Source organism: Podarcis gaigeae, assembly GCF_964106915.1.
Source record: "Podarcis gaigeae genome assembly, chromosome: 9".
Lineage (NCBI taxonomy): Eukaryota > Metazoa > Chordata > Lepidosauria > Squamata > Lacertidae > Podarcis > Podarcis gaigeae.
This window is the reverse complement of record NC_139685.1, coordinates 50,726,178-50,753,530: the sequence shown is the minus strand read 5'-3', so window position 1 is coordinate 50,753,530 and position 27,353 is coordinate 50,726,178. Positions and strand designations below refer to the sequence as shown.

Sequence of the window (27,353 nt, the reverse complement as noted above, 5' to 3'; positions counted from 1 at the left end):
CCAAGGTGTAAAAATGGGTGTGGTGGGAACCTTAGTTCTTGGGACTTCATTTTGAAAAGTCTTTCCCATCAGTTATTTTACACTATTTTAAATTAAGTTTTTAATCATGCATTATTCATTATTAAATTCAAGGTTTTTAGAAAAAGATCCTCCCCTTTTTTGAAGGAGCAATTTTATGTGGACTCTACCACTTCCTTGATATCCTGTTACTCCTGAGCTTTGCATTCTTACTCTTGTTGGCATTAGGTTATATAACTACCTGAAGGTTATGTAACTATCTGAAGGCTAATTTAGATAGGATGTTTATGCTGAACTAACACCCTAGTCAGCCATCTAGCTGCTTCCATCAAGCCTAGCTTGATAGCACCAGGGGTCTTTCCCACAATCTGTCTTTATAGATTATCATTATAGATACTTGATTTTAAAAGATCTGCTTCGGACTTCGGTGTCAAATCATGCTGTATTTGATGTGTAAAAACAATTCAAATCAGAACACAAACATGATCAATAGAAATCCATTTTTTCTCTCTTGAAGACAGTGTGCTAATTGAGATGGTTTTGCTGTAACCAAATTTATTTTTATGTGGAAGGTAATAGAATATTTAATAGAGAGTTCAGAAAGAGAATGGAAATCCAGCTAGAGAATTCTGTGATCCTATCTGGAGTACTATTTGGTTGTGGGCACCCCAGTTCTGTTAAAAACATGCTCTTAAACTGTAAAGAATTCAGAAGAAAGCTACACGTATGATAAATGATCTAGAAGGAATATCATTGAAAGTAAAGTTAAATTAACTGCCTATGTTTAGTATACAAACATATCTGTACTAAACTTTCAAACTTTAAAAAGACAAAAGCAAAAAGAGAGAAAAGTGTACATTGTACCTACTGAAAAGCAATGAATCTACCTTGCTGAAATTTAATCAGTAGGAAAAACTATAAAGTCATCTTCAGTGGCACAAGCATCATGTAGAGCCTCATTCCTTGAACGTTTTCTAGGATACATATTTGTCGGGAAAACTACAAAGAGCTTTTTGGTAACATTTATTACAACGTAAGTCCAATTTCATCAGATGCATGAAGTATTATCCTGAATTACAGTATCTCAATACCAATATCTATCTATATGGCTTGTGTTTATAAGAGAAAACTGTAAATGGGGAAATAAAATGGAGAAAATTGAGGGAAATAAAATGGAGAAAATTGAGGGAAATAAAATGGAGAAAATTGAGGGAAATAAAATGGAGAAAATTTAGTAATTACTGTATCACTGTCTCTGCTTAACATTTGATAACACAATACATCCTGGTATTGATAATGCAATTAACACACACAATGTGCTAATAATCCTTTGTCTCAGTTGAGTCCACAAATGAGCCCACTGACCCCCTTGATGAATTCAGTTGATTTCACATTGCAGTTGCCCTTTGAAGTTCCTTTGTTCCAGGATTGCCACTCTAAAGCCACTTAACACATTGCCAGAAGAGATTGAAATGTACCCCCCATCAGTTTTAGATTACTGTCATTTCTGGTGTCATATTTGTTTAATTGTTTTTTAATGATTGTTATTTCTATGCTCTTAGCAGTTCTTATTTTTATATGTAAGCCACCTTGAATCCCATATGGAGAAAAGGTTAATAATAATAATATCCATATATTACACTGAAGATGATAGGTGAATGAATGCCTGATGCTGTGGAGCATATAATAAGGTCCTGATTCCAGAGTAGGTAGACAAATATGACATCTCTTTCCTATAGTCCCTGGGTCCATATCTCTGTTATGTGACCTATTTGGTGGTGGTGATGAGCAGCAGTTTTAGATTGAGGGCTGTCAGTAAGCAAGTATGGTGCTACCACTCAAGGCCTGTGAAAGGGAAGTATCATTTTTCAGGATGTGCTATAGATAGATCATTGATGATATGTTTGAGTGGCTTCAGCTAGAAATTGTAAGTAACAACAGTAGTCTATCATTTTGCCTTCTAATTTGGTCCTACAATAGATTGTTCCTAGGTACCAGTTCGGCCTAGTTAAACAGTCTGACCATCCCCTCCCCCAAAGTGCTGGGTGTGTATTGTAGTTTGAAGAGGGTCTGCTATAAATTCTTAAGTAGTTAGTCTCTGTCAGGGATTTTTATAGGTACAAGGACCTGATTATAAATCATGGTTATGCTAGATTAGGTAATTCAAATAATCAGAAAAACTTGCCGCTCTTTATAGTGCTGGAAGTACAAGCTTTGCAGAGTATATGCTTGATAGCAAGCAAGAGCATACATATGTGCTATATTGACTTTAAAGCCAATAACCAAAAGCCCACACAAAAACGAAGACTTAGTATTGTTTCTGGGAAACTGCTTGGTCTTGGACTATTCCATGTTATAGACTACAGGCACCATTATTTGTATGTTATTCACTTGGTCAAGCACTTGCTGTTGGGAGTTGTAAAGAAGGTATCCCAAGCTTTTCAGTGATAGGCTAAAAGACATATTCTTAATTTAAAAAAAAATGCTTATAAGGAAGCTCTAGTAATGTGCTCTAAGCAGTTTACATTACTCTCCCCCCCCCCACACCCTTTATCAGAATTCAGGTTGCTTTGTTCTGCATCCAAATTACCCAACGGTTCTCTTGGGCTTCCTCATTAGAGGTAGTCTAATGTACAAATTGGGACACGGGTGGCGCTGTGGGTAAACCCTCAGTGCCTAGGACTTGCTGATCGTATGGTCGGCGGTTCGAATCCCCGCGGCGGGGTGAGCTCCCGCCGTTCGGTCCCAGCTCCTGCCCACCTAGCAGTTTGAAAGCACCCCTAAGTGCAAGTAGATAAATAGGTACCGCTTTATAGGGGGAAGGTAAACGCTGTTTCCGTGTGCTGCGCTGGTGCTGGCTTGCCAGAGCAGCTTCGTCACGCTGGCCACGTGACCCGGAAGTGTCTTCGGACAGCGCTGGCTCCCGGCCTCTTAAGTGAGATGAGCGCACAACCCTAGAGTCGGACATGACTGGCCCGTACGGGCAGGGGTACTTTTACCTTTACCTTTACTAATGTACAAATAATAAACAAGGATAATAAAATCAGTGGGACTTTGGGGGTCTCAGCTTTATTGTATAGTCAAAGCTAAAAATATGTATTGGCTTGCTTAAAAAAACATGGATTATTAGTTTGAATGAAATTCCCAGTCACAAGGGCCAAGTGCCGCATATAAAGAAACATGTATATTTGTATAAGATAGTAACTTCTACATATTCTGGGCTCTCATACTTCTACCTTTCACAGATGTGTTGACACTGTCAGCTGAAAGCCACATAGGTATTTATTTATGGCTCTTCATTAAAATAAACAGATCATTTCTTGCTATTCAAGCAATAAAGTTCAACAAGATCAAACAATAAACCATGTGATCAAGCCATACAGTTATGGGCTGTTTTGTGGTTTTATTTTATTATTATAATGTTAATTGTACCTGTTTTAATTGTGACGTTTTTTGTAATTTGCTTTGGCACTATTTGTTGACAGGCAAGCTGTAAAGTGCAGTCAAACACACACATTGAATGAGATTATAAGAGCCAGTGCAGTGTAATAGAGTGCTGAACTAGGACTTGAGATCCTCACTTAGCCATTCAGCTCACTGGGTGGCCTTGGGCTAGTCACTGCCTCTCAGCCTAACCTACCTCACAGGGTTGTTGTAGGGATTAAATGAATATGTAGAAAACTACCCTGAGGTCCTCTGATAAACTACGCCAGGTAGTTTAGATGGTTCATTGAGAGAGGTGGGCTTTCATTTTTAATACTGCCTTTTATAATCTGTTCATCCTCTATACCTGCCTTTTAATCAGTCATCTGCCTCATTCAGATAAACTCTTTCTAGAATATAATTATTTTCTGAAAAAAATGAAGATCTGGTTGTCACAAAAGATGTTATGTTTTGAACTCCTTCCCTGATAAGCCATAAATCTCTGCTGTATATATTGCAGTAATTAATTGAGCGTTTCAAGTTAAGAAACTTCCTGACTGGACTTGGCTGTTCCTGCATGTACAGAGGCTGTAGCCAAATGTAACATGTCTGCAGAGCTTTTAAAGTCATGATATGAAGATATTTAGCATTAGGAAATGGTGAAGGTGTGTGGAACCACAGCTTTTATCACTGATTCATCCACTGTGAAGGCATTCTGGTTGTACATATTGCCCACCAAGAGCAGCTCTGCCAGATTTCATTCATTTCAACAGGGCTTCCACACAAGCCTTTCTAGAGCCAGTACTGCTTTCCCTCTTGTCTGAAAGGATATGCTTAATTGTAATGCACTTGAAAAAATTGCCTTAATTTCTTTACTCGTTTTATCCCACAAAATAAATATCAGTAATTAAAAGTAGTATTATGTGGTACAGACAACCGCCATTTTGTACCAGGTTACATTCCTGATCTCCACACGCATCGGCGGAGCATGTATATGCCCGCTCCACCTTTTACAGCCCATTACGCCCTGCCCCCTATTCTTCGTTTCTTTTTTGCCAATTATTTTTATTGATTTCCCAGTTTTAACCCAATTACAGTACTTACGTAGTTTTAGGTATTGGTTTTTTAAAAATCAAGTTCAGACTATTGACTGACAATTCTGAGTTAATTTGAAAGCCATAGATCTTCTCCACTTTGTCTTTTTCAATATTATGCCTGAGCCCTCAGCTCTGAGAGATGTATATACAAAACAGAACAGGTGTGCATGTCTCATACCTCAAATATTTTGATAACCCAAGGCATTTTGAGATCTACCACCACATCCTCCTGCTCATTTCTGATTGAAGATAGGGCTTTAGTTTTGTCAGAAACCCAAGTATCCCAAGTGCTTTCAAATGATCATCATTTACGTTATGATATCCACAGTGGATAAAATTACCTTACGAGTGTCACAAGGATAAACTGGAGCCATTTGCTACCCAGTTATTATCCGTGTAGAACAGGTTGTTCCCTGCATGTCAGGACAACACTGATAACATTTGGCAGCAGAAGCAAATATACACACTAATATTAGAGCTGTGATAACAGACAGGCTTGCATTCTGAGTTTGATGTTTGGTAGCAGTCATTCATCTTTGTTTTGCTGCTGCTGCTCCTCCTGTTCTGCGGTACAGTACAGAATGAGTTCATACATTGGGCTCACAAAGCACACTTCCTAAAGCAGGTGACTGCCCATATAACTTCACAGTTTGTTAAGAAAACAAACCAGAAAAGAATTTAATAACATTGGGCGACATCCAATTGTGACTGCTTGCACAACGGAAATCTGCATGCACAATGAGATTTCCGGTTTCTCTGCTCCTGCTTCCAGCCCCCTGCATGCCCCAAAAAATTGCACAGAAGGGACCCTCAGCTTCCAGGATAGATTTTGGGGGTGCCAGGAGGAAGAGAGAAAAGCTCTGCTGTTGCAAAAGCAGGCAGCTGTTCTCATCATGTTAGATCTTTTCTCACCCATTGTCTGTATGAATAACGACATTAAATGTGAGAGAAAAGTACCCAGGTTCACAATTTGAACCCAAAGGAGTGTGGACACAGAGAAAAACATATGCTTATTATTTATTTAAAATACTTTTATGCAACCTTTTTAAGGAGGGGCTTACACATATATAGTGCAACTACAACAGTAAAATCAATGAAAGTCAGTAAAAATAAACCCCATTTTGGGTATTTAATAAGTGGCTGTTAACTCTTCAGTATTTCATTCAATCTGTTTAACTGCATGGTCATAGCTATAGCCTGGTTAAGGTGCATTAAATTCAATTCTTAATACTTCAGTAGAATGGCTAAAACTGAAGCATTTATATTTATTCTGGCAATGTACACCTTCAGATGTGAGATTGTAGAAGAGCCAGAAATGTATGAATGGCAGCATTATTTTGCCAAGAGTATATATATGGCAGCTTTTTGTGTGCTTACTTGATGATGCGATTCTGAAATGATGAGAAATAATGCTTTAAAATAAACCATACCTATGTAATCAATTATTTAAGGTATAGTGTAAACTGACTCAAACACATCTGAGCAATATTTTTAGTTGCCAGAAGTCTATATAATGTAGACAATTGCTCAAGTTAAATTGTGTGATTTGGCTACATGTTACAAACATCATCATAATAGCCATATGGTTTAAGAAGCATGTTGTTTTCTGACAAGCTAACGTACTGGAACTATTTTGTTTATGTTGCTGCAACAGCATAAGAAAGAATAAGAAACATTTTTGGTTCATGCAACTTATATTTGGTTCTTGCAATTTATATTTCTCCACCCTACTTTTGCTTGGTATAGTGCTTACATGTGCCATTGATTTCAAGAAGGGTCATTCCAAAATAGCAAAGGGAATGTTTTAGAGAAACTAGTTGTATGCTTGATCTGCTGAATTGGCTTGCAAAATTGCAATTGATAGAATCTTTCAAAAATATGCTTTGCACTACTAATGCCATTTAAAAATACATTTATTTCTGAACCAGAATGGCAGGTGTTGATTTGTACTTACTGCAAGCATTCCTAGTATTCACAATGGTATATTTGTTGAATCCTGTTTTGCACTTAGTATTGAATGGGCAAATCAGGGAATGTGCAATACAGACATGGTGGGTCATGTAAATGTATGAGAAGTGAAAATGGAACACACTCCCTGAATACACCAAAGATTCCTGTGCAGATCATCCCAATTTAATCATGGATCATGAAACACCCAGTAACAAGGAACTGCAGGTGGTTATGTTTTGGAACAAAAGTGGTTGGTTGCAAAATGGGCTGCTCCAAACATTATTTCTCTTACGGAAGAAGTAAAGGAGCATACAATCTAGACAGGAAAGTGGAAGGGAGATTCCCATAGATCTCCAAAGAGTTGCATGATGAAATAAAGTGAGTGGAAAGAACATCCTCCCATCCCAAGTGAACCCTCAATACACATCACTGTTAAGTATTAAGATAGTATATCCATCTAAAAGCTTTAACACATCAAAGGGCACCAGTAGCTCTTCAACATAGGCTCACACAATCATATATTTCTTCATTAGTTTGATAAAAATATGAAGGTTATGAAAGATTATTAACCATGTACAATTTTTTAGTGGTCTGTTTTTGGTGGGTTAGAGTGGGCAAAAGGAAATAAACAATGAAGTTCAAACAACTTAAAGTGGAGTTTGCATACACTGTTTGCATAAAGCTATGTTATGGCATATGGCATGACTACCATACACAAAGTAGGTAAATAAAGCAGAGGTAGAACAGCACATTTCAAGACAAGGATTGGGGTTGCTAACTCTGGGTTTGTTTGTCTTGTAATGGGAAAATTGACAGCATGTGTGTGCTCTTAACTCTCCTGTACCCACCAATTTCTCATTCAGCTTCCCACTCCCTCAAAAAAGCCCATTTCCCCAGCTGGTTTTCAAGACCAGAGATAATGGCTTCTGGATGGCATTTGTAGGGGGAAATTGGCGTGTTTGGATAAAGTTAAGCACCCCATCTACCACTTATTCTGTACAAATGTTCCTCCATTTGCATTATCTCAGGAAACAAGTTTGGGAACATAGTTTGTCAAGATATGTAGTTCCTCCCTAGGTGTGGTTGTGGGGAGCTTTTCAACAAAGCTTGCTTTATGTTGCTATTTTCAACTCATGCCTATGCACGGTAGAGACTATGGAGAAGAGGCAAACCAAATTGGGCATACATACCATTGCAGTGGGAGAGATTTATCAACATATTCTAATTTACCCATTGAGTGCTTAGTTCATGTATGTATAATACAAAATTAATGCAAATTTAATACAAAACTAAAGTGTAAAATTTCCAGACACCGAGACCATAAAATGTAGTAATGGCCACTAGCTTAAATGGCTTTAAAACAGGATTAGACAAATTCATGGAAGATAAGCCTATCAGCGACTACAAGTCATGATAGCTATATGCTACCATATATTTTCAGGGCCCATTCTATTACTTCGACTGTATTTGTTTTAAACTGATTTTAATACTGTATTTTAAATTGCTGCAACTCACCCTGTGACCTTGTGGTAAACGGAAGTAAGAAATCAAATAAATAATATTAGTACCTCTAGAATCAAAGGCCTCTCTGAGTACCACTTGCTGTTGTCAACAATGGGAAAGTGAGATTGCCTTCATGTCCCTAGAAGCTTCTGGTGGACCATTGTGGGGAACAGGATGCTAGACTAGATGGATCTTTTGTCTGATCCCAAAGAGCTTTAAAGTAGATGGAAGTTACGTAAGAATTTCATCATGCAGGGAGTGTAGCAAATGAAATGGCATATGAATGTCACCTTTGGTTTGGAAATCTGTACTAATCCCAACTTTACCATGGATTTCAAAAGTGGCACTGCCTGCAGCCCTACCATATCACAATGGTTTGTGATGTTGCACTAGTGTTGCCAACAGATTTACTCATCAAATATTGTGTAGATGTTGTGGAGTAGACAGTGTTTAGATAAGTTTGTAAGAAAGCAATCTGCCTGTAATCCTTTATCTGGAAATGAATCCCACTGTGCCAGTGGACCATACATTCTGTAGTAAAGAAATGGATGGTGATGATGAAGAAGAGTTTGGATTTGATATCCCGCCTTTCACTCCCCTTCAGGAGTCTCAAAGCGGCTAACATTCTCCTTTCCCTTCCTCCCCCACAACAAACACTCTGTGAGGTAAGTGGGGCTGAGAGACTTCAAAGAAGTGTGACTGGCCCAAGGTCACCCAGCAGCTGCATGTGGAGGAGCGGAGACTCGAACCCGGTTCCCCAGATTACAAGACTACCGCTTTTAACCACTACACCACACTGGATGCTGGAATCCTTGTTCTTTTCAATTGCCACGCCAGATGGTTAAACAGAATGTTTAACAGAATGTAATGGAGGGAATGTTACAATGCCCTGATATAAGTCAGTACTCTTTCTACACCTTATAAACAAAGCAACAGCATGTAAACAAAGAATTTCATAATGCCCAGATGCAAAAGCAGTAGTCCTCCAGTACTTTGACTAATGAGTACAAACTTGTCATCCTATGTTTATGAAACCAGAAAAATGATACAGCTTCCAGATGAACCGTGTGTGTGTGTGTACATTATTTTTCTCAGAAAATAAATATTCTGAGAAAATATAACAATGTGTTCAATTTTAATTAAAAGCGTGAACAGCTTGATGTCTCCATTACTACACAGTCTAGGTTCCACATGGGAAGCCTGTTTGGTGGAGCTAAGGTCCCTGGGGTACACATCCAAAGAACTGTGCAAGTTGTTCCATAAACTAGATTATCCTGCCCACTTGGAACAGCAGCAACCCATACCAAATAGAGGGAATTATTAAAAACTAGTTTATGATACATCCTTATGGTTAGATGCTTAAATCAAAAAGTCAAAATCCCCAGCCGGGATGCCCTGGCTGTTGAGAGGATAGGGCCCAACCCAGGCTAGTAGCAATTAGGATCCTGACCCAGGTCTTGAATTGAGGATAGCCTATCCCCTGCTGGTTGCACTGCCTCCTCTTCCTGCTGTTGCTGTTTTGTTTTTAATTATGGAAGCCTTTAATGCAAAAATTAGTATATAGACCAGCCAAAAAACTGAACATTTGGTAAGCATATTTTAACCTCCTTTGTTTACTTGCAATTCACTGTGCTTTTGTTCATCCTCCAGAACGTTTTGCAACAGGAACACTTTAATTAATTTCTTACACAACCACTGCTTAGCACAGTGTGTAGCAGGAGGTACTTAGGAAATAGTTTCCCACAAGCAAAATTGAATTATTTGCTGCTTAACTGAATACTAAAACAACATTGGGCCAGCTTATCTACAGGCATTAGTGTAAATGAATTTATGGCGGAAACATTCGGGGGTGGGGATAGTTTATCACTCCGTAAGACCTGGATGCTTGATACCGTCGTAGACCAAAATACATTAAAATTCAGCTCTGATATCTGCCCAGATGGTTTCTTTCTTGGCTACTATATATGTTTGGTTTTTAAGTTGTCCTCTGTACCATATGGAAAAATGTTGTTGTTGTTGTTTAGTCGTTTAGTCGTGTCCGACTCTTCGTGACCCCATGGACCAGAGAACGCCAGGCACCTCTGTCCTCCACTGCCTCCCGCAGTTTGGTCAAACTCATGCTGGTAACCTCGAAAACACTATCCAACCATCTCGTCCTCTGCCGTCCCCTTCTCCTTGTGCCCTCCATCTTTCCCAACATCAGGGTCTTCTCCAGGGAGTCTTCTCTTCTCATGAGGTGGCCAAAGTACTGGAGGCTCAGCTTCACAATCTGTCCTTCCAGTGAGCACTCAGGGTTGATTTCCTTCAGTATGGAGAGGTTTGATCTTCTTGCAGTCCATGGGACTCTCAAGAGTCTCCTCCAGCACCATAATTCAAAAGCATCAATTCTTCGGCGATCAGCCTTCTTTATGGTCCAGCTCTCACTTCCATACATCACTACTGGGAAAACCATAGCTTTAACTATATGAACCTTTGTTGGCAAGGTGATGTCTCTACTTCTCAAGATGCTGTCTAGGCCTGTCATTGCCCTTCTCCCAAGAAGCAGGCATCTTTTAATTTCGTGGCTGCTGTCACCATCTGCAGTGATCATGGAGCCCAAGAAAGTAAAATCTCTCACTACCTCCATTTCTTCCCCTTCTATTTGCCAGGAGGTGATGGGACCAGTGGCCATGATCTTCGTTTTTTTGATGTTGAGCTTCAGACCATATTTTGCGCTCTCCTCTTTCACCCTCATTAAAAGGTTCTTTAATTCCTCCTCACTTTCTGCCATCAAGGTTGTGTCATCTGCATATCTGAGGTTGTTGATATTTCTTCCGGCAATCTTAATTCCGGCTAGGGATTCATCCAGCCCAGCCTTTCGCATGATGAATTCTGCATATAAGTTAAATAAGCAGGGAGACAAAATACAGCCTTGTTGTACTCTTTTCCCAATTTTGAACCAATCAGTTGTTCCATATCCAGTTCTAACTGTAGCTTCTTGTCCCACATAGAGATTTCTCAGGAGACAGATGAGGTGATCTGGCACTCCCATTTCTTTAAGAACTTGCCATAGTTTGCCGTGGTCGACACAGTCAAAGGCTTTTGCATAGTCAATGAAGCAGAAGTAGATGTCTTTCTGGAACTCTCTAGCTTTCTCCATAATCCAGCGCATGTTTGCAATTTGGTCTCTGGTTCCTCTGCCTCTTCTAAATCCAGCTTGCACTTCTGGGAGTTCTCGGTCCACATACTGCTTGAGCCTTCCTTGTAGAATTTTAAGCATAACCTTGCTAGCGTGTGAAATGAGTGCAATTGTGCGGTAGTTGGAGCATTTATTTTTTTTATGGAAAAATATTAACTGTTAAATTATTCGAATATTAAATTACAAAAGGATAGTCTCTTCCTTTGATGGGAGGTGGCAAAAAAAATAGAGCTAGAATAGGATCCCCAAATCTGTTGTGTTATTTGGCACCTACAAGTTTGGATCCAATGGGCTGCTGCATATCAAGCGCTGAGAGCTAAAGCAAGACAGAAAGCTACTTATGGAGTTCCTAGAACCATCTGTTTGGTCATTGTGGGAAGCCTCTGCCCCACCACTTTGTCCTTTACTACTGGTAGTATATAGATCTCTGGTGGGATAGATCAGCAAGGGAATCTGATTCCCAATTTGGTTACAATAGCAAGTATTTATAAGTGACAATATTACGTTTGTTCTACACTTCCTTCAGTGTGGCAGTACCTACTCTTTGAAACTTTCTGTCCATTGATACTATGCAGCCACCTTTGCTGTACTGCTTTTGGCACCTGCTAAGAACTTTTTTGTTTAAGCAAGTCTTACCTAGTCATGAAAATTTGGCATGTGCTTTATAATTCATATTTTTAAAACTGCTGAATTTATTTACATTAAAAAAATGTAAAGTGGCTACTAGACTAAAAAGTGGCTACTAGACTAACTTGTTTCTAGCATCTGATTTTATCAGTAATTTTAATTTCCAAACTGAGCTTTTGATGACTAAGCGGTGGTGCAGCAATAAAACGGCTAGCACATTTGCAAAGCTAAGCAGGGGCCAGTATGGTTTCAAATTGGACCGCGTGTTGAGTTTCCCTTCCAACTCTGCAGTTCTGTGATTCTATGTTTCTATGTTCAGTCAAATAAATTTTATATATATATATATATATATATATATGGTGACTGAACTTGTGTTATTTGAATATCAGCCTCTGTGGCATTCACCTGCAAAACGTGAGTATTAAAAACATCCTGTGTAACTTGCAAACTTCTTCAACAATGGAAATTAATCTAATGTTTAAAAAAATAAGCTTACAGTGTAACCTTGTGTGTGTTTACTCCTATGGAACTCAATGGGTTGCATTTTAGCTTAGAGAAAAGGTGAGTAAGAGGTGACATGATAGAAGTTTGCAATGGCATGGATAGAATTGATAGAGAGCGGTAGGACTTATGGAAATCCAATGAAGTTGAATGTTGAAAGATACCAGACATAATAGAAAGCACTTCTTCATTCAATGCATAGTTACACTATGGAAGTGACTCTCGCAGGAGGCAGCAATGGCCACCAACTTGGATAGCTTCAAAGAGGATTAGACAGATTCATGCAGGGTAAGGTTCTCAGTGGCTACTAGCCAAATTGGCTGTGCTCTGCCTTCACAGTCAGTCAGATAATGCTTCTGAATACACTCATACCTCAGGTTGCAAACGCTGTGGGTTGTGCGTTTTCGGGTTACAGACTGGGCCAAACCCGGAAGTACCGGAACGGGTTACTTCTGGGTTTTGGTGCTCGCGCATGTTCAGAAGCACAAAATGACGTCATGCGCAGAAGCACCGAATCACATCACACACGTGCACAGACGCGGCACTGTGGGTTGTGAACGTGCCTCCCAGACGGATCACGTTCGCAACCCGAGGTATGACTGTACCGGTTGCTGGAAACCACGGGAGGGGAGAGTACTTTTGTGCTTGGGTCTGTCTTGAGAATGTCTCACAGGCATCTGATTGGCTCCTGTGAGAACAGGATGCTGTACTATTTGGTACACTGGCCTGATACAGCAGGTTCTTCTTATGCTTTTCTGTGTGCTTAGGAATGCAGCCTTCGTTCCTGTAATTGAAATCCATGTTGCTTTGTATACCAAGCCTTGACACAGGAAAAGGACTTGACAGGTCATCACGATCTTGTAGTTTTAAATTAAAAAGAGATTTCTTCACTGCTACTCCTGGCATAGCAGCACTTTCCTCGCATAGCTCTCGTGAAGATAAGGGTCCAGTGCATTTCTCACTTCCTGGTAAAGCTCTTCTGTTAGTATGTGGTCCCATTTTTAGCATATTTGCAGACTCCTTCGATTATCTCAAATCACTTTCACATGGGGCTGAGGTTAAACATTATTTCTCTTGGCTTATCCCTTCTTCAGCAGCCGCTTCCTCCTTGCTCTGAAAAGGACAGGGCAATGTTCAAATGTTTGGTCCTAAGCCCAGTATTTCATTTGTAAGTTATTTAATTTCCTACTCCAAAAATTGGAAGCAGGACTTTTAACAATGGAAGTCAAAGCTCTCATTTGTTTAGGGACTGTTTCAGGACTAATACAATCATCAGCTGAAGATGCTGGCATAATTAGGATGACTTAAAGTAAAGCAAAATAAATTGAATACATGGGGAAAATCTTTTGTAGAAGGGAAGGTGCCAAGTTTTACAGCCTTCTGTCAGTTATGAATTGTGGCTTTTATAAACACGAACAGAAAATCATCAGTTTTGTATGTAAGCTGGCTAAAACACCTGCCTTCTCTTATTGTGGAGCCGATTTTGGGAAGAGTGTGGCAACCATTATACTGCATTTGTAATCCTTTTTGGATTGTAACGTTTTGTCGTTTCCTGAAACTCAGTTTGAAACATTTACAGTCACAGGGATTGTTCAGTTAGTCTGGAGGCTTCCATATTGGGCTGACTTTGCTTTCCTGCAATAAGGTGCACATATGTCATGAAATGAGTGCCAAAAGTATTTGAAAATTTCACATGCGGTATAGTCAGGAAATTAAAAATTAACTGTGGAAAGCACATCACATATATGTTTGGCAATGAAATTTTAATATTGTATATGTTTTGGGGTGAAAGATCCCCCTGCTTTCTTCCTCTATAATGGTCTGAACTGGAAAATGCTAGTTTCAGGAGGTTTTTTTTTGAATAATCCAGAATGTTATAGAGTACATTAAATCTTTGGAGGAAACCAGCAATGGATACCAATGCATCGTGTTTGTTAGCAGAGCATTTTAGCATTTTGAAGTTCTAATTATTCCTGTGTGTGAATTTGGTGACTGCAAATCTGAGTTATCTTTATGTTTACACTTAAAAGCTTCTAAATGCTAATGCTGTTGAACTTCCCTTCAGTTGGTCATGTTCTCTCCCCTATCTGCTCTGCCTTTCTCGGTGTCATTTGCTTATCTTCTTCTATAGTTTCACAAGAGCCCTATACTAGTTTCAAGCCAGACATTTTTAAGTGCATCTTCATGAAACCGGATAGCTGTTGCTGTCACTTCTTCTCTTTATTCTTAAGTTAGTTAACTTACTTAACTGCTTCATATTTCAACAGAAACCTAAGTGGTTTATGAATCACAATAAAAAAAATTGAGTTAAATAAGACAATACAATAAACTCCACATTCATAACCATGCAATAATAGCATTATTATAATCATCGACAACTCCTCTACATTTCTTCCGTGGTAAGTAAAGCTAAGGGGGAAGGAATCCAGTAATTAATCTCCTTACACCTCCAAGGAGTTGCCTCTATGTTACCTTCCTGGGTAGCTGTACACTTCCCTGTATGATTTTAGGTAGGGTTGTGGAAATGCTTGTGGAAAAAAAGCAAACACCCAGAACCCTTCCCTGTTAATCCTACCTAAGCTATTAGGATAGACACAAAGAACTGGAACCCTCACTTTCTCTCCAATCCTCCTATTCTTCCCTTACTTCTTCCAGGTTCTAGCTTGGGAGATGGATGCTGCAAGGCAACCACAGTACAAGAAATGCAGCTGTGCAAAGAATTGTCTGATGACTACACTTTTTCCAAGTACAGAATCTAGTTTAATGAGAAGGATGGAGCTTATGAGACTCATGCTTCATAGGGAAGGCCATGTCAACTCAAAATCATGGAAGTCCTAATGGTCTGGGCTACACTTCATATTTGGAGAATCATAGCACTGCCTTGCTCATAAAATCCACAATACAGATAAGCCATTGGTTTTATGTACCTATCTTTAACATTCCTATCTGAGTAAATATAGAACTGTTGTGTGAAGGAAGCCAACAGAAACTCTGAAGCTTGATCCCCTTGATCCTTTCAAAGATGTTGTCAAATCTCTTTAGCACAAAAATAACACAAACGTCATACAGTCTTGGAAATGTACTGGTATTATGCCTGTCTGACTTGTGTATGTTGGACAAGGTAGGGGACTGAAAAACAAAGATAAACAGAGTTTGTTCTTGACAAAGCCATGCATGGATGCATCAGTTTTTTAGAATCCACATGCCAATCTAGTAGTTCAGCCCCCTCCCTCCATATGTCTTCATTCTTTTAATAGCTATATTATAAGAATTATTTAACTGCTTAGATCTGTGCAAAGAAGACACACACACAATTGTTAAGTCCCATAATAGCAGAAAACATTTATTTCCACTGATTTACACCCTGAAGAAAAACTGAGGTTGCCATCCATCTTTTAGCTATCTCTTTCCTGCCCTTAGAGTGATGGTGTAGGGGGTTGGAGTTAGACTTGTATTTGTTATTCCACTTTTTTTTGGGGGGGGGAGGTGTTGTGCTTCTCATCATGGCATACAAACTTGTGGCCAAAACACATTTTTCTGCTCATAACCCAATGCAGAAAATCAGCCACTTTCATCTCTTAAAGGGAACATTATCTATTCTGGCAGTGATGATTTTAGAGCTTTGCAATCTTCCTGCTCTTCAGCTTTGCAGAAAGTGTTTTGGATGGTTGCCTGCAGCTGGCAACTCTTTTATGAATTCCTTGGAAAAAGACACATGCGCTATAAGCACCCAAAATTTCCAGCAAGTTGGAAATTGGAGACACTTCTCTCTCCCTATTCTGGCCACAAACTTTCACCAAAATCTGAATACCATCAATATAGTATGTGTAAAACCTGGTATTTAGGGAAATGTTATCTTTAAAAATTAGCTCTAATTTCTGACACATTGAATCAATGGAAATAAGAGTTATGGCCAAATTAGAAGATGTGGGAGATCTGTGATAGGACTTCTGAGTTTGGGCTGAGAAAGTGTATAGCTTCCTTAAGCAACTTATTGCATTGATGACCTTATTTTAAGAATAAGAATTTATGAGAACATAAATCTATTTTCCCATTGTCTGGACACTTCGGTTCTTTAACTTTTGCTTTCTTTTTTATTTAAAGTGTCACCACTTAATCTTCTTGACCATAGGCTTAACCATACTTGGTTCCTGCAGTGTTTCAAAATACGGTTCTAGTACGTTCAAAATACGCCTTCTAGTCTGTCATCTTTTCAGCTTGCCTTTGACTCTATCAGTCATCATCTTCTTGAACTGTGCTGACCACAGCTGACAAGTATTTCCCAATGAGGTCCTTTGAGTGCTGAGAAATATGACCCTATGATTTGCCAAGTCTTGAAAGTGATACCCCACTACATACAGTACACACAATAGCTTATATATCCAGGTATATAAATGTGCCTGTACTAGAGATAACACAAGGGTATTAAAGTGAATATGTGGATTAATTTGTAGAGGTAATTATTCCGAAGATAGGTTCCAGAAATGAAACTTAGTTTCATTCTGAAGTGCATGTATGCAGTTATGTTCCACAAATACAGCTGAAACTAGCACTTGGCAGGGCATGTTGTTTAAAAATATTCCATCCCAGCATGTGCAAACTTGTTTTTGTTACAGAATTCTTTTGTTAAAGGTGCAGTCCTGCCATGCCTTTGCCAGAATGATGGGATCTGTATCAAATCAGTATGTTTTGGAAAGCAGCTGCCTTTAGAGCTTGTAGTTACAAATGTTAAATTGGAATTTACATTTAATATATTGCTTGGAAAGGTTTCATGTATAGTTGAAAAATCACAAGCAGAAGAAAAGGAAACTAAGCTTGTAGCTACATTCAGAACATACCCTGTGGGTGTTAATTCTTATCAGAATGGTTGAGAATAAGCATGATGTTTCTAAAAGACCCTTTATGCAGTGTACAAGGATTTGGCATAACCCCATAAAAAAGCCTAATACAAATAATCTCCTCTGTTTATTGCATGGTCCAGGTGTTAATTCTGGGAACATAGTTCATCTGTCTCTCATTTACTGGGTCTGTGCAAACACATGACAACTAGATAAGCATCAGTAGAGATAAACAAGTATCATGTGGATATTTGATAAGCATACATATAGACACAAAACGGATCTTATTTTTATAAAGTACATGTGATATTTGCAAAAGCTGTAAACTTAAGTTCATATGACAATATTCTCCCAGAGTCACTTAGCCTTCAGTTGTGGCTTTAGGGCATAAATTACTACTATTTTGTTGAGAATTTCAGTATTTCTTCAAAGCTGGTATGGAGTTCTGAGATCCTATATGTGTGTTTTCCTCTAGGCTTAATAATTTAATACGTTCAGTAAGATCAAATAGAAGGGCTCAGTTTTGACATACGGCTATTCATTGGCCTCCCCTTTGCTCCTGACCTCTCACGGAGGAGACACATAAAGAAGGGCCCCGGATTATGATTGCAGGGTCTGGATTGGTTCATATGGAGCAAGAAGGTCCTTGGGGTGCTGCTGTGCTCAGCTGTTCAAGACCTTATAGGTCATAACCAGCACTTTGAATTAGGCCTGCAAATTAATTGGCAGCCAGTGTAGTCGAGGAAGAATTGGTGTTACATGCACGAAGCATCTTGCCCAGGTGAGCAACCTAGCCACTGAATTCTGCAGCAGCTGAAATTTCCAAACCATCTTCAGAGACAGCCCCATGTAAAACGTGTTGCAGTAATCTAACCTAGAAATTACCAGAGCACAGACAACAGAAATATTGCTGTCCATATAGGGCCACAGCTGGGCCACCAGCTGAAGTGGATGGAAGGCACTCCGTGCCACTGAGGCCACCTGAGCCTCAAGCAATAGCAATGAATCCAGAAGAATCCCCATGTCTCATACCCGTTCCTTCAGAGGGAGTGTAACCCCATCAAGAGCAGGCCGCCTTATATCCACTCAGTCTAGGGAACCACCGATTAGCAATGCTTCAGTCTTATCTGGCTTGAGTTTCAGTATTATTGAATGAAAGAAGACTGAAGCTAGAGCAGGCTATGGTTATATGGAGTTTCTTAGCTGGATGTAGGAGAGATATCTTAAGTAACAAATTGTGATTTTTGACCTCCTAATTCCTTGTCCAGAGAAACCATGGCAGCCTTAAACTTCCTCTCCTTTATGTTGACTTTTTTTATTCAGGGTCGGATTTGGGGTTTATTTGTGATGAGGGCTTATTTGTGATGTAAGCAGGTGCATACGACTGATTTAGTAAGAGTCAGTCACAGAAAAGACTTGAGTTGGGGGGGTACCTTTTCAGATTGGACCCGTGGGGTTTCATCATTGTTTGAAAGGTCTAATTCTGAAGCCTTTTCACGGTCCTTCATGCTGAGTGGGAAAGCTGATGTTCCCACTCTCTAATCCTACTTTTAGACGTGCTTAGGAGTGTGTGTGCGGCAAGCTGGCCCGCACTCTTGCAGGTAGTCGTCATCCGGGAAAGCTCCACAATTTGCACTATTCACAAACCACCACAGGATGCCAATCTGCTCCAGGTCCCTAATCCCTTTCTCACACGGTCTGTTGTAACCATCTGGGGGGGTGGGGGCTGGGGGGGGGGATGACAAGCTTGAATGAAAGGGAAAGGAAAATGCAACACAATGTAAGAGACGGGCTTATCGGGCTGCCAGTCGCTGCACATACAATCTGCACCAGCTGCAGCCCAATTAAATTCAATAGTTCACAGGTGTTCCCGGCAGAGGATGCATTAACCAAGCCACTCTTAAAAAATACCTAAGACTTTAAACACAGAAGCTCATTTCTCCCCACTACCACCCTGCCCGCCCCGTCTCTCGATATTCTTTAAAGTTTTTTTGGGAGCACTTCAAATACAAAGAAGCTGAAAAGGACTTTCAGCCCTTTGGAAAAAAGTTAGTGCTTAAAACCACAATGGACCTGACTCAAGCAAGCTGAATCAGCTATTCATCTCATCTGATTCATCCTGGCAGATGAATTGTTAGGTTATCAGTCCATGGCTTCAGGAGTATAATAATTGATACCTGAGAGTATTTTTCACCTAGGAAGCTGAAAATGATCGACATAATTAGAACCCCTTCTCTAAATATTACTATTGGTCTCTATTCTGTGTGTTCTTTTTTACTCATTAATAACTTTAGAAAATAATTTGAGATCAAAACATCTCGGGTGTCTTCTAAGCCTCACTAAAATAAATGACAAATTTCCCACTGATAGATATATAAACTAGGGCTATACTACTATTGCATGGATGTGTGATGCACACTGTTCATGTGGCATTTTTGCTGGGACATGTTAGTCCTGTTGAAATGTCAAGTGTCAATTATTCTCCTTCTGTGTGCGCGCGCATGCGCACACAAAGATTGTTATTGCAAAACATGCCCAGGAATAAGATAGGCATTAATAACATATTCTTATTATCAGATCTTGCTATTTAAAGCAAGTATCACCACTGTTGCGTTTTCCCTTCTCCGAAATAGTTGACTGGCTGAATCCTAATAGACAGGATTGCTGATTCTTGAAATAAACCATTCTGGCACCTGAATAGAGCCCAACAGCAGGGCTCAATATGCTGCTTAGGGTTGGCATCCCATTTTTAATGGGCAAAATTCACAGAAGATGCTCATCTAAGAAGCACATTTAATGATTGTGTGTAAAGTTCCTGTCACCAACCATTGTATGCATACACTTAATATTACTGGAGACGTAAGCATTTTGAAGACATTCCAGGAAAAAAATTCCCTTTTTACAGATGAGGCTTAGCTTGTGTCAAAGATAGTCAGGTAATACACAACATCGAGAGCTGAAAATGCATGTTGAGGGATCACTAGTGATCCAAGCTACAGTCTGTAGATGAGCAAATAGTAAGCACTTCAGAAATTGAACATGCAGGAAGCAGCGCCTTTGCTCTCTGCCTGCATGCTGACATGTGGGATGTGACTGTCTTGAGACAGACAGGCAGACATTGCGTCTCACCCACATGTATACACACCACTCACTGCTGACCCTGGCATGGGATGGCTGCTGCTAGCTGGCCGCAACCGCCTCTTTATCAGGGCAACAAGCTGTGGGAAGTAGGCTTGCTGAACTGCATGAATGACCTGGCTGGGAATTTTAGAGGTTAAAAGTCTTGCTTGAGCCTGCATGTTCTGCCTGCATTCTGCAGTGCTGAGCCTCCACCACTCACTGGCAGCTGCATGTGCTAAGCCATGAGCTGCTGCATGTCATCCACAGTACTTTGGGTTAGTGTGCATGATAGAGTGCATAGGAGTACAAATGTCTCCTCTCTTCACTGCTGTCTGCATTTCTATTCTATTCTATTCTATTCTATTCTATTCTATTCTATTCTATTCTATTCTATTCTATTCCAAAGGCATAGTTAGTACCCATTCTATACTTTGAGGCTTCATCCCTCTTGAGCATCTTGCTCTACATGTGAGATTCATCTATTACCTAGCCTCATTTGCATCTTCTCCAGTGAAGGCCACACTGGATCAGTCTCAGAAATAATCCAAATACTTCGATGCTCGATATGTATGTGTCATTGTTACTCAAATGCCCCTGCTTAGATTGCTGGGCAGACCTCCATCACCCCGTTACGGATGCTCTGAGACTGGATGCAGTGTTGCAACACTGTGTACCTCCTGTTCTCAGTTTCTGGGAGTTCCCAAGTTTTGATTATCAGTTTTTCCTTATAACACTGTTTACGTAATCCAGGGATAGTCAACCTTTTTATACCTACCGCCCACTAATGCATCTTTCTTGATGGTAGAATTTCCTTACCGCCCACCAGTGCTCTATGGAAGGAGGATTTCACTTGTGCCATAGAACCCCCTACCTCCCACCTAGAATGCTGAAACGCCCACTAGTGGGCGGTAGGGGCCAGGTTTACAACCCCTGACGTAATCACTGGAAACATGAAGTACGTAGCAGAAAAGCTGGTCGTGAGTGTTCTTCACGTGACCTTTGAGTTCATGTGACCACTGGAAGAATATATTGCTCACACACAATTCTGATTTTTGATGTTCATGTTCATTTTGAGTTGTAAATGCAATGGCATGAATAAGAAAGGTTTGCCTTTTGGTGTCAAAAAAACAAGTGAGCAAACAAGGAAAACATATCAAGGTACTCTATGTGTTACTTGAGAAATTATCAGGCTTTGTGGGGTGTTTTCTGAGTTTAGGAACTAATAAGCATGGGTTCCTGTGGCTGTGCTCCCTCCGTTAACTTGCATACATAGACTTTAACCTGTGAGGTGGCAATGTGTGTGATTCTTTTTTCTTTTTTGCTTTAAGGTCTTCACTGTGCTCTAAAGCATTAAAATGCAGAACAGCAGAGCACTGATCAGAACTAACAGCAATATTGTAGTAACTTGACAAAGATGTCCAAATCCATGCTTTTTCTTCTTCTTCTCTGAAGGCATGCTAAACACATGCTAAATCCCCTAAAAAGCTACTAAAAGACGTTGGCAGCCATTAGTCCTGCATGGGCGGTGGAAGTCTTTTCAGCAAGTGAACAAACAAGGAAAATATACTGAATGGCTGACAAATGCATTTCAGCTGGCTCTTTCATTTAGACACACAAGGGTGCAGTCAATATCAATCACTGTTTTCCCTCTTACACTGAAAATCGTGGTCCCCCTGTTCATTCCTCAAGCGCTTTTCACCACAGTAATGTGTCTTTAGAATGACATTAACATGAGGCTGTTTCCGCTGTCTGAAGTCCAGGGAGCTTAAAAACCCATCTCAGGCTTTAAGATATTAGTAGTCTTCTTTTCCACACTTTTTCTTCCTTCCTGCTTCTCTTTTTGAATTGTATGCTTTTCCTTCCCCCTTCCCTCCACCTTTTTTTAAAAAGTTACAGTATGAGACAAGAAAGCAGTCACAAATGATTTGATAGTCTTTCTCTCGTTTCTGGAATGCTTACTGAATTGTTTGCCATCAGTTGGTGTATTTTTGATTGAGCATCTGCCATATGCATATTTTATTTGTATAAGAGGGCAGTGTATGCTGCAATAACAAACATCAGAACGTAAATGTGTTGGTGGTGGATTTTGCCAGGCTTGGAACAATTTTTTGCAGAGGCTTCCATGGACACTCAAGAAAATTATGAATGTGGCCTTCTGTTTCATTCTGCGTCTGTCCTCTGCCACCAGTCCTCAGCAGATAAAATGTTCCAGCAATAAATCTTGTTATTTAAATACATATATTTCTTTTTCAGATATCTGCGGTTTGTAGGGAAGCTGCGCTTCTTGCCCTTCAGGAAGATATACAAGCAAAATGCATTATGGGACGGCATTTCCAACAAGCCTTAGCTATTGTGACTCCTCGAATTCCAGATTCTCTGCAGAAGTTCTATGACGGCTATCATCAACAGAGTGGGCTACATTCACTTTGAGAAACTGATTTATTTAACAATTGTACATTGTATAATGTGACTCCATGGGCTCTTTTATAAGCTGAATAGCTGTAATCCAATAAGGTATGGAGGCCACAGGTTCCCCTTCTCTGCTTTAGAACTAACACAAATAATTTAAAGCAGAGTTTGGGGGAACTTGAATTCAGGTGCCATATGTGGCACTCTGTGCCTTTCTTCTGTGTCCCAGAAATTTCCCTGTCCGCTCCCCACAGATAGGTAAATGAAGAGACCTACCTGACCTAACCTTGCTCAGGGACGCACAAGTTTGGGCAGGTTATCCAAAAGGATGCTCCATAGCCAGGCTAAGGACCCTAAACTCTTCATAGCTGGCCTCCAAAGACTGATGGGTGCTCATCAGATCTCTTTAAACCCCCTTTAATTCCCACACCTTCCTGCTGCTGCAGAAGCAGCATGAACCTCAGTTTAGTTCCGCTGCAGAGCGGTCTGGTGTTATAATAATAATATTATTATTTATTCCCTCAGCCTCTCTGGGCAGCTCACAGAACATACTAAAACATCAAACATTAAAAACTTCCCAATACAGGGCACACCACACGGACTCCTCGTCTTCTGTCCACGTGGCCCAACCACAACAAGTGTTTTTTGGCAATAGTCCTGCACATGCCAGGGACGTGGAATTATCCTGGTGCTTGATGTGATCTCTGGTCCTGCCTTCTGGTTTAACCATAGAACCTGACTGCCCTTTTCTCCTGGCTCCCAGTTCCTACTCCTTTACTCTCTCAAGACCACTTCCCACAGCCCACCCTTAACAAAAGGGAAGAGGAAGTCAGATTTTTTCCAGGACCCTAGTTCCATGAGAGGTGTTCAAATAAGCCAACACTGTTTCTGGGTGTAACTTGTCACGAAGCCCAATGCGCTTCCTGAACACGAAACTCAGGAAAGATGTTTATGCACTCATACTTGCCAGAGCACGTGCGTGCTTAGAGAGACTTCCTAGTTTGTTGCTGCCACTCCTTAAGATGGCCCAGCAGGCTTTACACGAAGAAGAACTCGCTAATTTGTCAGGTTTGCTGGCACACTTCCCTCCTCTTCTTTTTTCGTTCTCTCCCACATGCTGGTCCTGCTCCGTTGGCTATTTTGGATTTATTACTCATCCTGGGCCTTAAGTATCTACATTCTAATCAGGTCTATTTCAGGTACCAACTGTTGTACCCAAATTAGGAAAAATCTGGGCAACAGAGTGAGTCACTCAATAGAGACATTGCATTTGGCAAAGATTGCTAGGCCTTTTTCTTCCAAATTCCTGTTGTGAAACTTGATAACCTGAAATGTACCTGGCTTGAGTTGGAGCAGTGGTGGAAAGTGCAGGAGGCATCATGCCTGCCCTTAAGTAAAAAAACAATCATACCTGAGTTGCTGCTGCCAAAATTTTAATCATAATTTTATAACATTTCCATCTATGGGAATTCATATCGGAGTTGTGTGTGTGCGCATGCTGTTCTTTACATTTTATCTTGCAGTTTACCTTCATTCATTCCATCTTAAAACTTGTATATCATTTTCCCCCACCAAAGTGCAATAAAAGCAGAGTTCCCTGAAATTCCATTTTCTACAAAACTATTTAAGAGTTATGTGGGCCATATCAGCAACTTCCATCAAAGGAAGACTGAACAGTGCTCTGCACATCCTTAAAACCAGTTCCGGATGGTTGGAGGATTTGGGGTTTATGCAGGGGGAAAGAGAGGAGGGGGCAGTCATCCCATTGCTCCTGCAAAACGCTGCTCATGCAGCACAGGATACAGCCTTTTGTCTCCTTTCCAGCACTTTCACCATATGCTGAGGCTGTAATCTTACCCACAGCCTGGAAGTTAAGCCTGTTGGAAGCAGTGAAATATATTTCCAACTAAACATGCATAGGATTCATAAGGCATTCCCAGGGACATCTCCCCAATGTATATACAACATTTAGTTGCAAAATTGTTCATCTAATTCCACCTCCACCACACAACAGGTAATTTATTCATCTGAAATGTTTCAGCACCACTTCCACCACATACCTTGGAAAGTTCAATATTCTCTCCAAGATTGGAATAGTGGCTACAGGGGGTGGGGATTGCATGGATGCATTTGAACATATAACCTTGGACAGCACTCAAAATACTTCCTTTAAGCAAAACAAAGATGACCCTGTCGGACCAAAGATGACAAACCAGCACTTATGTAAGTGTTCTTAGAAGCTTCGTAAGGGTGAAGACAGAAATGGATGTGGTTTGAATGCCCATTTCACTGCCCTGAAAACAAATGGAGCAATTATGTGTTCAAACCACTTCCACCATGCTGAAAACATTTCATCTGTCTTCACCCTCATCCTAAATTGCATTTCCCCCCATTAAAAGACATTGAGCTACTGTTCCAAATATGACGATGGAGCGTCTAACGCTGGATTTATTTTAAAGAAGTAAAAGGAAAAACCCAAAGGCACTGTTTCAATGTACCCTAATCTTGCTTTTGTGTAATTAATAAATACTAATTTAGAAACTGCTAAACTATTCTCCTTTTCTTTTCTTTTTGATGCCTGGAGGTAGGTTGGATTTTTCAACTTTCTAATTCCAAAGATGAGGGGTGCTAAAATTTTATAACATGACTTGGGAATTCAAAATATATTTTGGTTAAATTAGTATAATTTAGTTTTGCTTCGTAAGAAAAATGTGTGTAAAATGGCATAGAAATAATTAAAAATGATTGCCAAGTACTCACAGTTGTTTGTATGTATGTATGTATGTATGTATGTATGTATGTATGTATGTATGTATTTAGCATTACCTGGCATTTTCAGAAGATAAAATTATTTGGTTTTCTGAAAGCAGCTTATATACTTTATAATCAAAGGTAGATTATCAACCTAAATGTTGTCCAATCACAAAAATAATAGCAGTTTTGAATTCCTCACACATATTTTTAAGATTGCTTGCTGGAGAAATTTGCAAAAATTTAGTTTCACCCCCTAAAAAGACTGAAATAATCTTGATGCATTTGCCCAATTGAATTTGCCAGACTGGTTAATTGTGTTCTTACACTATCTTTCTCTGTGTTCCTTTGGTATAAAAGAACCACAATCCCAAAGTAATATTTCAAAATGTCATTTTGTTTTGATGTTTGCTTATTGTAGTTTTGAAACCACTGTCAAAACAGTGGTGCACTTTTACATATTCTCGGTATTGGAGATACTGTCACAAGCATGTAGCATCTCATTTTTCTGGACTGAGCTTAGAGGCACAAACCTGATAATATGTGTTGCATTTATGTCACTTAGGAGAAATATTACTTAAACTGATTGATTTGCTTTGAGCAACACTCAAACAACTAGTTATCACCGTCTGATTCTATTTTGTGTGAAAGCTGCTGTTACTGAGAGAAAATGCACAGTAGTAACTGGTTAGACTTTTAACTACAAAGGAGTGTTTTATTTTCCTGAGAGATTAATAGTAGGTCAGAATCAGCTGGTAGTGCCAAGTGCCTCGATAACACAATTGACCACAGAAAGCTTTGTTAAGCCCCGCCCTGCCTTCTCCTTTCCCAGAAAGAATTGGAAGACAACACAAGTGCTGGGGTGATTTTTATTTTTGCACCAATTTTGCAAGACATTGATTATGATGAGCATAAATCTCTAAAACAGGAGGATTCCCCCCCCCTTATTATCATGAGTGGAAAGAAATTAGCAAGGAAGAGAGGGATAGATTTAGGAAGGGATGGAGGGTGTTTATGGGTATATTGTCATCAGGAGAAAAATCCTATATAGCCCACCTTCAGCATTCAAATCTACAAAATGCTGTGGGATCTTTTAACTTCTTTGACCACAGTTATTACCATTGTGAGGCTAAATCCTTGTTGCAGTAAATTATTTCCCAACTATTAAAAAAACGAAGTAAGGTTTACCCCTAGGTAGTTACTTTTTTTCAGCAAAAGGGAAGGGGCAGTTTCAGATGTCTGTTTTTCCATGGTGGTCTCACTTGAAGCTTCAGGTTACAGCTGAACGTTTTGTAAATAAATGGCATGAACAGTTAGGTTTTGATGGAAGTTATAGGAATATAAACCGGTGAATGAAGTACATAATCAGAATTCTTCTTTGGTTAGATAAAAGCATACAGACTTCTCTGGCTGGTTTGGGCGCTTTTGCTGTGCGAGGGAGACAAAAGTCAGATTGCTTACACCCACCTAGTTTTCCATTGCTTCCCCTCCGCGTCCATGTGTAATGCAAAATTAGAAGCTCAGCAATATCCCAGCAATATCCATAGCTGTGGCAGCTGCAGCAGAGTCAGATGGAGGGAGAGCTTTCTGTATGAGCGTGAGAGGAACTGTACGTCTCTGCATGTTCCTTGCCTGTGTGTATAAAGAGACTGTGTTTCTTTGTGCGTGCATGCAAATGCATTGTAAACTTTTTCTAGATGCATAACTACGTGATCATATAATGTATTTTTGGGCGAACCTGCTTCTCATATTTATGAGTTCTCCTTTTCATGAGTCAAGATCTGTATATTCATTCTAGGAACTGCTTCAACGAAGGAGTGTTAATAAAGTACTAAAATACTACCAGTGGTAGTTTCCGCCAGATGTGCATGTTCCCACATTGCCCTTGTGTTGATCAACTGACAGATGTGCTTATGGCAATGAATCCCTATTTACAGC

The 27,353-nt window shown here is 39.9% G+C and overlaps 1 protein-coding gene across 2 annotated transcripts in view; it reads left to right on the top strand.

Annotated features, from left to right (window-relative positions):
* The window catches only part of AFG2A (AFG2 AAA ATPase homolog A), a 156,660-nt gene extending 131,241 nt beyond the window's left edge, over nucleotides 1–25,419 (top strand). For both annotated transcript variants that reach the window (XM_083755538.1, XM_083755537.1), the window contains exon 16: nucleotides 22,509–25,419. In XM_083755538.1, coding sequence (XP_083611664.1) covers nucleotides 22,509–22,685 — 177 coding nt within the window. In that variant the 3' untranslated portion in view covers nucleotides 22,686–25,419. The remainder of the gene's footprint in view (nucleotides 1–22,508) is intronic.
* Nucleotides 25,420–27,353: the final 1,934 nt, after the last annotated feature.